This window comes from Polyodon spathula, chromosome 2 (assembly GCF_017654505.1).
Source record: "Polyodon spathula isolate WHYD16114869_AA chromosome 2, ASM1765450v1, whole genome shotgun sequence".
Taxonomy (NCBI): domain Eukaryota; kingdom Metazoa; phylum Chordata; class Actinopteri; order Acipenseriformes; family Polyodontidae; genus Polyodon; species Polyodon spathula.
The window spans coordinates 65,906,334-65,919,764 of NC_054535.1; the positions used below are offsets into that span (position 1 = coordinate 65,906,334).

Sequence of the window (13,431 nt, forward strand, 5' to 3'; positions counted from 1 at the left end):
TAATTTCCTTGAATGTTTTAAAGGTGTGACGCAAGCTGTTTGACCTGCACTGGATCTGGGGAGAAAAACTGTACCAGCTGTATCAGCGGATACAACTTAGAATCAGGAATCTGTGTAGTCGGAACTATTTGTAAAGATGGTGAGTGCAACATTTTAGGTCAATATTTGTCTAGAGTTGAGACTTGCTGTGAAGTGAACATGGCTCCTGCTCTAACATTTCTATTAGAAAAAAGCTGAGTTGAAGCTGTGATTTGAATTTTATGTGAATTGCTGATTTCATTAACTGTGCTTGCTTCTTTTTAAAACCATATCCCCATTAACAGGTTGTTGGTTTTTTTTGGATTATTGTATATGGCGAGAGGAGGAGTTAGTTTAGTAACGTATTCATGCATTCTGCTGCCCTGTAAAGTGTAGAGTGTGGATGGTTCCTTGTTGTGCACCACTTTCTTTTGATATTTTACAGGGAGTAGCCTTCTATGTGCATTTCTATGGGGGAGTGTTAATGTTTTAGATCACATATAGTTAAATCTGCTCCTGAGATTTGGGAAATATTGTCATATTGGTGGAGAGGCAAGATTTTGTTTATCAGAAGTCCGGTCTTGCTGCCTAGTTGAGTAATAGCCAAAAACGTTTCATGAAGTCTTAATAAGCTGTGCTGCAGAAAAAGGGTGAAAGTTGAGTATGCATGAAAAAGATTTGTATTCTTTTCTTAGTTGACTGTTTCCTATATTCCAATTTAAGCTACCACTTTACAGTAAGTGGCAGTTATTTGATATTATTTCTTATTGAAATCCAATGAAGTGATTATCAGTGCAATATTCTCACTTATTCCAACCACTTGCATGACCAACCACTTACTGTAAAGTTATCCAATTCATTTCTTTTTTATTGTGCATCTAATGAGTCTTTCTGATATTTTTTTTTTCCCTTTTTCCAAAAATGGATACCCAATCACTTCCTGTTGGACCACAAAATTACTTCCTGTTCCTGTGATGGATCCACATCTTCTGCTGTCACCTGACCTGGTTTCCTATCTGCCTGTCTGACCAATCAAATCCCACTACTATTACCTTCTTCAATTCAACTTCCTGTCTCTTTTGCTTGATCTCTGGAAAGCAACGGAAGAAACGTGGGCGGAAGGAAGCTTCTGTGTGTTAGTGAAAAAGAACAATCTTTGCCAGAGAAAAGTGCTCCAGCAACTGTGCTGTAGAACATGTTCACTAAAAGGGTGAATGGATTTCCACAGGGTTGTTTTCGCTTCTGTATGCGTTTATATTGATAATTTATATGAGAAGCTGCCTCCCTCCTTTTTCATAGGAGATGGCGAACTGTTTGTCAGAACTTAAATGACAGAACAATTACAACAAACCTACCTTTTCTTTACTGGGACGTGTTTTCAGGGTTTAGCATCCAGAATAATAAGTAACATGTCTGTATTTTGTGACCAAAGCATCAATGCCAAATTTAATTTAATTTTTTAATATATAGTTTGATCGTCGCAGATTATTTGTGGGACCTACCTTTTATCGGAGATCAATCTATTTTTTTTTTTTTTTTTTTTTTTTTTAATTTTATTTTACAGTGTTCTTTTTTTATTCTTATCAAGAGTTTACAGTCTAAAAATGGTCAGTTTAATGCATCCACATATTATGTTAATAAATCAAGCTTATAAATGTTTAAAGGATCATAAACACTTTTTTTTTTTTTTTTTTATAAAGCAGGGGCATGTTGTATCCTGATAATTGTTTACAGTTTCTGTGTATACTAAACAATGAGGCACATTCCTGGTGGGTATTCTAATGTCTCATTTATCACATCACTGTTCTCCCGCTATACTAGATGTGTATGCAGTTTCAAGTGACATTCTAAACACCATCACATAAATATTATCCTTTGGGAAGGATACTGAACATCTGTTACTGTCTGAGGTAGTTGTATAGAATTTAAGAAAAAAAGAAAATCTTAAGTCAAAACGGCAATTTGTATGAAACCGTGAAGAACATAATTGAGGCAAAAGCCTGGTCAATTAAGGCACACTCCTACTCCTCAATAATCATGTACCACACATTTTCTTAAATTAACACATTTAAAACTCTTAGATTACTAGGTGGTCTAAAGACACAAGTTGGCATTCTGTCTCTGGGGCTTCTCTTCATATTACAATTCTGGCAACAAAAATGAATATCCTATTTACCTCATTTTAAATCTGCAGTTTTGCATTTACAAAATATAACAGTGCTCTTTTAATCATTTTCAGTTATGGGATTATGGCATCAGGTCTAAATGATATTGCAATTTCAAAATGGTGCCTAATACACGATAAGTTGATGTTCCAGCATGCTTTGGTTTGCATTATCTTATAAAACTGGTTAATGCAGCCACCTTCACTTACTGTAGGCTTGTATGTGTTGGGTTGAAAAAGGCAAAGTCACACAAACTAGATTATTAGTACACGTTTGAGTTAATTGCTACAGTGTAAACATCACTTCTGGTACACTAATATAGATCAAGTCATGTTTTTTTTTTTTTTTTTTTTTTTGCCAGAACTGGAAGCATTGCTGTAATGATGAAGAGCAGGGGTCTTCAACCTGTCATTTGGGTGTCCCTTTAAAAAGCAAAACAAATACAGCTTAAAGAACATTAAGTATTTTTACGTATAAAGTGGGCCCTACTTTGAAACAAGTATAAAGGCAATGACAAATATTCTGAAAGGAATTCAACGTTTGTATTGGTAAAAACTACTAAGAACCCGCACATGACTGCCGCATATTTAAGTCTGCAACCCCATTCACATTTGTGGTTTAAGGACCCTTTGCATGTTCACATATTTGACTGAAAAGCAGGCCTAAAATGTGGCGAACTGCTTGTTTTTTTTTCCTTGTTTTTTTAATGGAACGATAGCCTGCGCTCAGAATGGAAGAGCTATAAAGTAATAATTGATTTGTAGCAGTTTCTTATATATATATATATATATATATATATATATATATATATATATATATATATATATATATATACACACACACACACACACACACACACACATATATATCCCATATTGCTTAAATTTGGCGCATCCTTGTATTAAAGACACCCTCGTTTAACAGTAATTAGCTCGACGGCGTCAGTTTGAATCTAGTTAAATTTTATTTGTGGCACCGCGGTTGAACTTCATATATACTGGATGTATGTATGTATATATATATATATATATATATATATATATATATATATATATATATATATATATATATGTGTGTGTATATGTGTGTGTGTGTGTGTTATATATATATATATATATATATATATATATATATACACACACACACACACATACACAATTTCAATCAGCTCGTCGAGTCATCGTTATAAAAATTTTTTAAATTTAATATATATATATATATATATAATTGGTGCATCCACCAATCTTAATACGTGTTTGAAAACAGTATTTTATGGGTGTGTATAAGCAAGCAGCTAAAAGAAATGATCGACATTTTAATGTAAAGACGCCCTCTTCTGTAGCTATGATATTGTTGTGTGCAATATTAACAATGGTGGCTGAATATGCCAAGTTGCTGCATTATTGATCATTATTGAGATCCACAATCCTGTAGTGTTGTTTATATTTATCACTTAGTTGCTAAATCGCAGGAAGAAAAGGTAATTGTGAGAAATAAAACCCTCTAGATATATTTATTTAATAATTTTAGAATTAAAGTTGTATGATGTAGAAGTAATTACCATTCAATATTGATCCACTGCCATCTTGCCACAGAGCATTCACCTTTCTCGCGCGTGGGAGAATGGGAGTGTCTACCGAGGTACGTAACCAAATTGGTAATACAAAAAGACGGCCTAAGTCTGCTTTGAGTTCTTATATATGTAAAGGCCAGCCCTGGTCCTGGGTTGCAGGCCCTGGACCACATTGAAACGGTGGCCTATATCTACCTTCTCTTTTTTATATATACACACACATATATACACACATTGTTGTTTTGGAGGCAAGTGCACAATTATCTTAACAGCTGTAGACCACAGTCCCCTTTACGTCAGTAATTGTCTGTTTCCGATTCTGCTGTCTGGTTATTTTTAAAACCACTGTTCCTAATGCACAGCATAATTTATCTGCAGACAACTTTACTCTGTATTCAGGAACCTTAGTTCAGGGTGTTTTATTTTTGTGGTGTTCTGGACAGACAACTGTTACAGATGGCAGTAGTTTAAACGAAAAGGCTAGTGTTTTTACATCCATGTGAAGTATTTTATTTCTAGTTGCTATTGTTTTTCCATTTACTTTGCTTCTCATCCTTTGATCAACAATTATCAGACAAAACCATGAGCATTGTCGAGTTAGAGCGTATTTTGTTCAAAATGGAATAGGGAAAGTGTAGCAGGTGAGAATAGAACAGCTGATATTCTTATTACCTGAGAACTTGACTGTACACAAAGGATCACAATCTCTCAACTGCCAGCTTTTTTAAATTCTTTATTATCCAAAGATGAGAGCAAAAACAGAAAATGATTACTTATGGATTGGAATGTGACTTCATGGGATTGTGATCAGATCCCATATAAAAGTTTTGAGAGAGCAGCCACAGTAACATTATGCAGTTGAACTATGGACAGCGATGATGTCATAATGATTAATTTCATCTTGATCTCCTTAAACAGATCAAGGATTAGGTGGCACCGTGCCATTCTACATATAAGTTCACCCATGGATAAAATAAATAATAGATTTGATGTTGTAGTTAATAAATAGGTCCTAACAGTCTCTTGTGTCCTAATATTGCAAGGGAAAAAATACCTAAATGCAAACTAAAAATATGTTCTACATGAAAGATATAGTATAAGTCATCTTGAAGTGCACTTGAGGGAAACACTTTTTTTTTTTTTTTTTTTTATAAAACAAAACTAAAAAAAATATACTAAACTGATTTGTCCAAAACAGGGGAAACTGGGCTGTAAAATAAATATGTAGAAAGGGGTACCACATTTATTAGAAGCATTATATAGTTCCATAATGAACCTGAAATAAAACACAATTCAAATAATAAAAAAAAAAAAAAAAATATATATATATATATATATATATATATATATATATATATATATATATATATATATATATATATATTATATAGCATCATTAGTCATCACACATACCTTCATTGATTACATACAGCTCATTGAATTCATAATGTCGTCAAATACTATTCATATGGAATACATGTCTGACTGCTGTTGATTGGTCAATCTTCCGAAATTGAAAGATTGCTTTTTTTTTTTTCTAAAAAAAGTGTCTTTTATGTAGGTGTAAAATAACAACAGTGGGAACTGTGTAAAATCTGATTTATAGAAAATCAAATAACTGGCTTAAAGCCAAAAGTTTTCAGAAACCATTGGTGTACTTGGAATCTTTAGCATTTACTGTTGATGGCATGAGCAAAGTTCCAAAACTAGCCTTAGGTTGATGCTCAGAAACATAACATTTAAAATGTAAACATCAACAGAAATGGTAGTCTTATGAAGAAAACAGGTGTAGAAATGGACACGCATATACATGACTAAATGTCAATCCAGTGTACTACGAATAATTGATAAATATTGAAATGACCCTCTATAAGAAGTGTTTTTTAATAAGATAAAATGAAGATAACAAATCCTGGGACTTCTCTTACAGATCACATTACAGGCTCAGCATGGACCAGCAAGCATTGCTTCTGTTGATTTAATCAGTGAGACTGCACAGATTGGCAGTCCACTGCAACAGCACTACAAAAGCTGGGGTCTGAAAGTACTTCGGTAGATGTTGTCATTAAAGTTATTGAACAAATGCGCCCAACACACCTGGAAGATTGGGTGGACACAGTCTTTAAATTAAAATGAATGATTTAATTTTTTGCCACAAACATAAAGAGGACAGAGCTACTATGGCCACCCCAAAGGCATATACTTACCACATGATATCATTCCATTGCATGTTTTTTTCTCAGATAAGTAGGCATCCTAGCAAGCATGGGGGTGGAATCACTAATCGGCAACAAGAGACAAATGGGCATACTTTCTATAGAAGAGCCTAGATAGCAAACAAAATCAGGTTAAGTTTAATGGTTGGAGGTATACCCCTGCCAAAGGGCATTAGAAAAACTTGTATCATGTGCTAATCTTCAGTTTCTGTAAAAGTGAGAAGTAGAACATTTACTTGGACATTGGCTCTTACTAGTTTTAGCTGGGTAATATTACAGTTAGAAAACTGTTTAGTGTTCTCCCTTCATTGTTTTCAGAAAGAATATGAGATCAATCAGGTTTTACTGGGACACATTCATCAATAGCTCTACTAATGTTTTTCTTTATGTGTTTATAATGTCTTATTAGTTATGTTTCCTAAATTATAAATTGCACATTTCATGCATCAGTACTGTGAATATAGACTTTGTTTTGGGTAGGAATGCTACACGTAGAAACTAGATTACAAGAAATAATTTACCCATCAAAGGATGCAAATGTAAAATGCCATGCCTTTATTTATAAAAGCAGGTGGTAACATGGAATTCACAAGGGTGAGTCACTCTTCTGCATTTCTTATCTGTTTTCCATAGCTGCACTGTTAAACTATTTTATTGTATCAAAATATTTGTTCTTTAACTTTATATATTCCTAATTAAAATAAGAAGAATAATGTTTTGGATTGTAAGGATTTTGTCCAAGTACATGCAAAGGCAATTAACTAATTAATAACATTTATTATATATACATATATATATATATATATATATATATATATATATATATATATATATATATATATATATATATATCCTTAATTTCACAAACAATAGTATTGTGGTTTGTTCTTTTTTTTTTTCTGCTATGTACTGTACAGTGCTTTGCAATACTTTTGTATAAAAAGCGCTATATAAATGCAATAAACAAATATTATTCAGTCCAAGTCATATTTACTGAAAATTACTGCACATTTGTAAAATGCTCAGTCATTACATTAAAATATTTGAGTCCAGTTGTAATTATGGCCAAAAATCATTGCTGTTTTGTATTTTCGCAATTACATGAAACTTATTCATGTAATGTTAGGCTTAATTAACTGATATTACAATTGATGTTTAGAATATCAGTCTATGTATACAAAAACTTTATATATGTTGTATGATAACATAGTAGTTTGATAGTAAGTTACGTAAAATGGAAGTTGTATAAGTCTTTAGTCAAAATAAACCTTGTATTTCTAAATAAATAAATAAATAAATAATTTAAAAACCTATTTGGAGAATAAAAACGTTCTCCCACAACCAAAAGTTTGCTAGTATTGCTGTGTGTTTTGTTTGCAGTTTACATAGTAAACTTTTACAAATAACAAAAAAAAAATAATAACTTTACATATTTTGTTTTACATGTTGTTAATATAACAAAAAATCCTCCCTCAACTAAAACAGATGGTATAGAGTCAATATTGCACACAAGAAATGCACTATTTTATTTTTATGCACTAGTGGATCTATAAATGGTAATGTTTATGACTTCTGGCACCCAGAGCGGAATGTTCTTTTTCTAGAATTTTGCTGTCATCATACCGTTATCGTATTTTGGAAATAAGCAGAGGTATGGCAAGCCAAATTATCATTTAGAGATATCTCAAATTGCATTTTAAGATATCTTGAAATATTTAGACATATCTGTAAAACATTTCGCAATGTTTCAAATTGAATTCCAGATATCGTTAATTGTGCAGTTTTTAAGATATCTACAATGTGTTTAAAGATATCTGTAAATCAATTTTGAGATATCTAAAAATTAAGTAAAAATATCTCAAATTGATTTACAGATATATTTTAAATACTATACTAACAGGAAGTTATTTGAAGATATCTTCAAATGATTTAGAGATAGCTTTAAATGATTCAGAGATCTCTCCAAATGAACAGGAAGTTATTTGAAGATATCTTCAAATTATTTAGAGATATCTTAAATGAACAGGACATTACTTAGAGATATCTCTAAATAGTTTAGAGATATCTGAAAAGTATTTAAAGATATCTCCAAAAACATTCAGAGATATCTTAAAACGATTTAAAGATATTTAAAAATGCATTTTAGATATCTCATTTAAAGCTCAGTTAAAATACATCTGTAAATCATTTTGAGGTATCTCTAAATGTATTGTAGTTATCTTAAAATGATTTAGAGATACATTTAAATATTTGAAGATATCTTTAAATATTTTGAGATATCTTAAAATATTTAGTGATATCTATAAATTAATTTTAGATATCTCAGTGATAATTTGACTTGCCATACAAAGGGGGTAGTTCCATGTGTCAAAATGCGTCAAATTCAAGGGACATCTTACTGAACCATAAATACACTTCCTTATTTCCTATAATCCTTTTTCAAATCTCATGTTAAGAAATTAACATTGCATTAAAACAAAACAAATAACACAAGTGTCAATGAAACTCAGGTCATTTTTTTTTTTTTACATCAATGATTCCTCATTATTGTCAAAAGTACATACTCAAATTTAAAAACATGCATCTCTAAATAATGTCAAAATAGGTTCATTGGTTTATACTGCTGCACCTGTTTTTTGGCACTACTATTACAAAGCCTCATATCACTGAGATTACTTGAGGTACCATCTTCATAGTTACGGCATTGTATAAGCACTTTGTGTTAAATACAGGGTGAATTCCTTGTAAATTCCACAATGTTTCAATTTGAGAACTCTCTTTGTTGAAGTGACGTCATAATTGGGTGATAGAGCTTTTATTCCATGTTGTTTAGTTTCTTATTGTAACAGAACCCTAATGTACAGTTATAGAACAAGCACCAAGAAAATACATTTTGTATTACAGTACCACACCCACAAGTATCACTAGGCCACAATGTATTCAAAAAGTGACACACATGAACAGCATAACCCTGTGCTGTTTTTATCACAAGCTGTATGTTTTTCAGTACCCTCCAGTATATGACTCTCTGTTATAAAACAGGCTGTAAAACATACTTCTTTGTCAAGATACTTTCTTGTAGCAGAAATAGAGTTAATTCTCTTCTGGCACCATCCTAACATCTTTGGCACATCAATCATAATTGTGTTGTGACTGGAGCAATGCAGTTTTAAACTTCAAGTGTAGGGTGATTGAAGTGATGCGGTTATTTGTTTGTCTTTACAAAAGGGACCTAACTCAAAAGGTTTCTAAAGAAAGGAGGGGCTTATTATCGACAAGACTAGATTCTTCAGAGTGGTCACAATAGACAGATGGTCGTTCTGTATCGCTGGTTTTCACAGGTTTGACTGATTTTCAATGGCAGATCACCTGAACAATTATTACAAAACATATTGGGCAGTACCCATAAAGGCTGTGATATATGTATAACATCACAAAAATATTTCTTGATGGAGCGTATTTCCCTTTTATACAGTTATGCCCATTACCTACTGTAGGCAAAAAGATGGCAGAACCAGAACAAGCCAAGAAGGGTGTGAGGTCTATGGGTATCCAGTTTACCCTATCTGAACAGTAGAAATGGATTAAAAGTGTGCTCTGTGACACAAAGTCTATGAGGACACAAACAACTACAAATACCAGAACAGAACACTGACCAAACAAAATGAACATATTTCCACTTGGTCTCATATTCCACCCCCTAAACTAATTTTTTGGGTGTAAACTTGAATAGAATATTTCGAGAGTTCAGGTCTGCTGTGGCTACCGTGACAATATATGTGCAAAAGCAAATTGAGCCCATGCATTGATTGGCAGGTTTACAAGTCTGAATAATGTAGTTGGCAATGTGTTATGTTCTCTGTATATTGCACCCATCTGCTTCACTAAATGATTTGCATAAGGGTGTGTTGTATACATTCTCACGTCCTGATGGCCTGTTATGAATCTCTCTCCATCAAACTCAATTCATACTGTGATAACAAAAAGGTTGGACTGAGAATGATTTGTATTTTGTATTTTGTGAGCATCATTTTAATAAATTAAACTTTGATAAATATAGATTACATAAAGGGAGAGAATACAAGCTTTCTATAATACATCAGCTACAGCTACATCAATAATTAAAACAATGAGGCAACAATGTTATAATCTGATTAAGTATCTCTTTAAATTGTCTAGAAGTGACTGCTGTTCAAAAGCAGACTACCAAGGGGAGGACAAGATGGATGTTAGATACACAGATTATTATTATTATTATTATTATTATTATTATTATTATTATTATTATTATTATTATTATTAACAGCAAATGGAAATGTTGCTTTATTTTAATATGCTTTGTGTTCAATAAATGAATATGTTCAGATTATGTTCAGGTTGGTACTTCACATACAGTACAGTATCATTACTATGTGGATTTTACATGGACATGGAATAACCGAATCACTGGTGAAATTAAACCAATGCTTTTTTCTGCGTATTTTCTTCCATGGTCCCTGTAGTGTACATACTAGAAGTGCAGCACTAGATCAGCCTCAGGACTATTGAAATGTTACAGAAAACTTCAAACAGCACCTTAAGTCATATTGGAGGAGACTGAGAAGTATTTTTCAGCTTTCTTGCTGTCAATACAAATAGATATAAGTCTACTATAAATCATCCTGCTCAGTGTGTTGCTGAATTATCATTTTGAGTCTAAGTTGGTTTAACATCCACTAGCCTCATTGCCAATACACATGTGGCCTAAGTCATTGAGAGCCCACAAGAACAGGTTCTTTTGGGCTGCTTCAAATCCTCAACTTTGAGATCGTCTTTGGTCCTATAATCTCTTGCATTTGTAGAATTATTCTGACTAATGATATAACAGCACATCATCAGTAGTGAGCCTTAATACCACCACTTGGACAAGAGGTATTATGAACAAGATATTATAAACAAATGGTATTAGAATTTAAACAAATATATTTCCAGTTATCTGCCTAATCAGCTAATAATAATAATGTAACAACAATCATTTCAACTTTTTTTATGTATTCTTGAGGTTCAGAATAAATATTGTTTATGTTTTATATTAATTGGAAATTATAACATCTTGGGCTTACCTTATAACAATGCCAATCAACTTTAATTGTTGGCTGGTTAAATTGTCTGGTTAAAATAAATGTTTTTGTGAGGTTTTACGTTGTTAGATACAGTACTTGAATTCTGCAGGTGCTGGTATAGTTTAAGCTAGGTAATTGAAGGAATGTGAATCCCCTTTCATCTTAATGACGCATTGGGGAACTGCTTTTATCATTGAGTTCATGTTGTCCATTAAGTATATATATATATATATATATATATATATATATATCTATATTATATATATAGTATATACACAATACATCTCCATTGACTGCTTGTAACTTGAGGAAGAGGCTTTACATATATTTCTACTTAAGTGGCTGAAAAAGCCTATCTTGACAATACCCTTCATATGTGGTACTGCCAGGCATTTACAGTTAAAAGTTATGAATATACTTTATTTTCCTAGAGTGCTGGACAGACAGCACTTAAAGAATAAGTAAAATAGTAGAACTGATACATATAATACTAGAGGTAGACGAAGGGTGGAAATCTAGAAACAGTTATCAGTTACACCTCTTAATCCAGTACCATTTTGGCCATTTAAAGCTCACATCTGGTAGCCTAGAGTTAATTAAATCAAATTAAAAAGGCACATAGCTTTTCCTTTGTGATATGTTGTAAGTTTTCCTGCTTTCACAACCACTTTTCTATAAGAAACCTGTGGAAATGTGTTGCAGCAGAAATCTGGTGTCAGAAATATGACAATTCTGTCACAATTTGTTTTTAAACAGTTCAGAATTGAAAATTGGCTAGGAAAGAGAGATCTGGGATGCAGTTGGATACAACATCGACACAGAATAAGGGTTAAGTAACACTGTATATTAACTGGGCAACAATTACTAGTGTCATTGTTATAAGATATTACCAAAAAATTCCTTCATTTTATTACCCTAACCCTATCCTGAATACTAACCTTATTACTGTGTAATAATTACTGGTAATTGTTTAAGTATAAAGCATGACCAATATTTACTGTGAACCTCAGGAATACATACCCAGTGAAAGTGATTGCTATGTTTATTAACTGATAGTCTTTGGCTGAGAGTACAGGTACAATTCTTCCTTTGGCCATTATGGATGTAATGCTTTGGTGTTTTATTGTTATGGTCTGTGTCAGGCAGTTCTGAATGTGTTCATGCTGACATGTATGGGACAGGCTTCCATTTTCCAAGGCTGCTTGCCAAAGTCTGATGTTGGAAAACAATGAAAGTAATCTGTCTGGCCTCATGTATCAGACATACTTACTACATTTTCCATGTCTATAGGTATCCACTTGGCTGTGGATCAAAGGAAAATGAATTAATTCTGGAAGTCCTCTCCCCTTTTGCAATTGGTTATACAGAAAAACAATTTGTTAAGCATACTAATATATGATATTATTGTCATCTGAAGTGACATTAATCTCTAGATGTGTGCTTTTCCATATTTGTTATTTTATGTTCATGTTTTACAGCCTTTCTGTTCCTTTTATTTCATATGTTTTTAATAGATTGCATATGTACCTTGTTTCGTGCATCTGTTTTTAGAGTGAACTTGTGGCTTAAACTCCTAACACAGGGTAACTGAGATAAAAGGTTTGGTGTGTTCATAGCTGCCAAGTGGATAGTAATCAAAAAAGTTTTAGCGAGTTCACCTCAGACTAAGGCAGAGATATGAGGTTAGAAAATGAATTCAGCTGAAGCAGTAGTAGTTAAAACATGTTGAGGGGGTGATTCCTACCCTAAGACATAAACATTTAAACAAGTATATTACCTAGTAAGGAAATATTGATTTGACTGCTTACAATTTGATGTGTCTTGTTTTTTATCTTACTTTTAAAAATGAAATCCTAAACTTTTGTTGCCAAAATCTTCTGTTTGCTAGGAGAATACATAGATGATTCTGGAAAGTGTCACCTCTGTGATGCAACCTGTTACAAGTGTACTGGACCAGATAAGAATCAGTGTCTTAGTTGTACACCCACAAGGTAAGTCCTGTTCCTTCCTCTCCTCATTGTCAACACTCACCTCTGCCAAACATTGATACTATGAATCTCTCATCCTGTCTTCTAACACAGCTGCAACTTTTATCCACCTTTTCCTCCATCGTTAAACCCCCACCCTCTTCCCAATCCTCCTCCTTTACACCTGATGATTTTGCCACCTTCTTCTTTCAAAGGAATCTGATACCCAGAAGCTATTCTCCAATCCACCTTCACCTATCCCCTCCTCACCTGACCTCACCCTGTCTTCCTGCTTCCCCCTCCCTCATGCTCAACTTTCACGCCAATATCTGATTCTGACCTTTGCTCCTTAACTGTGAACTCCAGGCCAACTACTGCTCATGTTTTTTC

At 33.0% G+C, this 13,431-nt stretch overlaps 1 protein-coding gene across 2 annotated transcripts in view; it reads left to right on the forward strand.

Annotated features, from left to right (window-relative positions):
• The window catches only part of LOC121299199 (proprotein convertase subtilisin/kexin type 5-like), a 168,205-nt gene that overhangs the window by 107,519 nt on the left and 47,255 nt on the right, over positions 1-13,431 (forward strand). Inside the window, exons 20-21 of one of the 2 annotated variants that reach the window (XM_041226833.1) lie at positions 24-139; positions 12,963-13,065. In XM_041226833.1, coding sequence (XP_041082767.1) covers positions 24-139; positions 12,963-13,065 — 219 coding nt within the window. Of the gene's footprint in view, positions 1-23; positions 140-1,116; positions 1,543-12,962; positions 13,066-13,431 lie in introns of those variants that run through there. The other variant, XM_041226841.1, reaches the window with a different exon arrangement.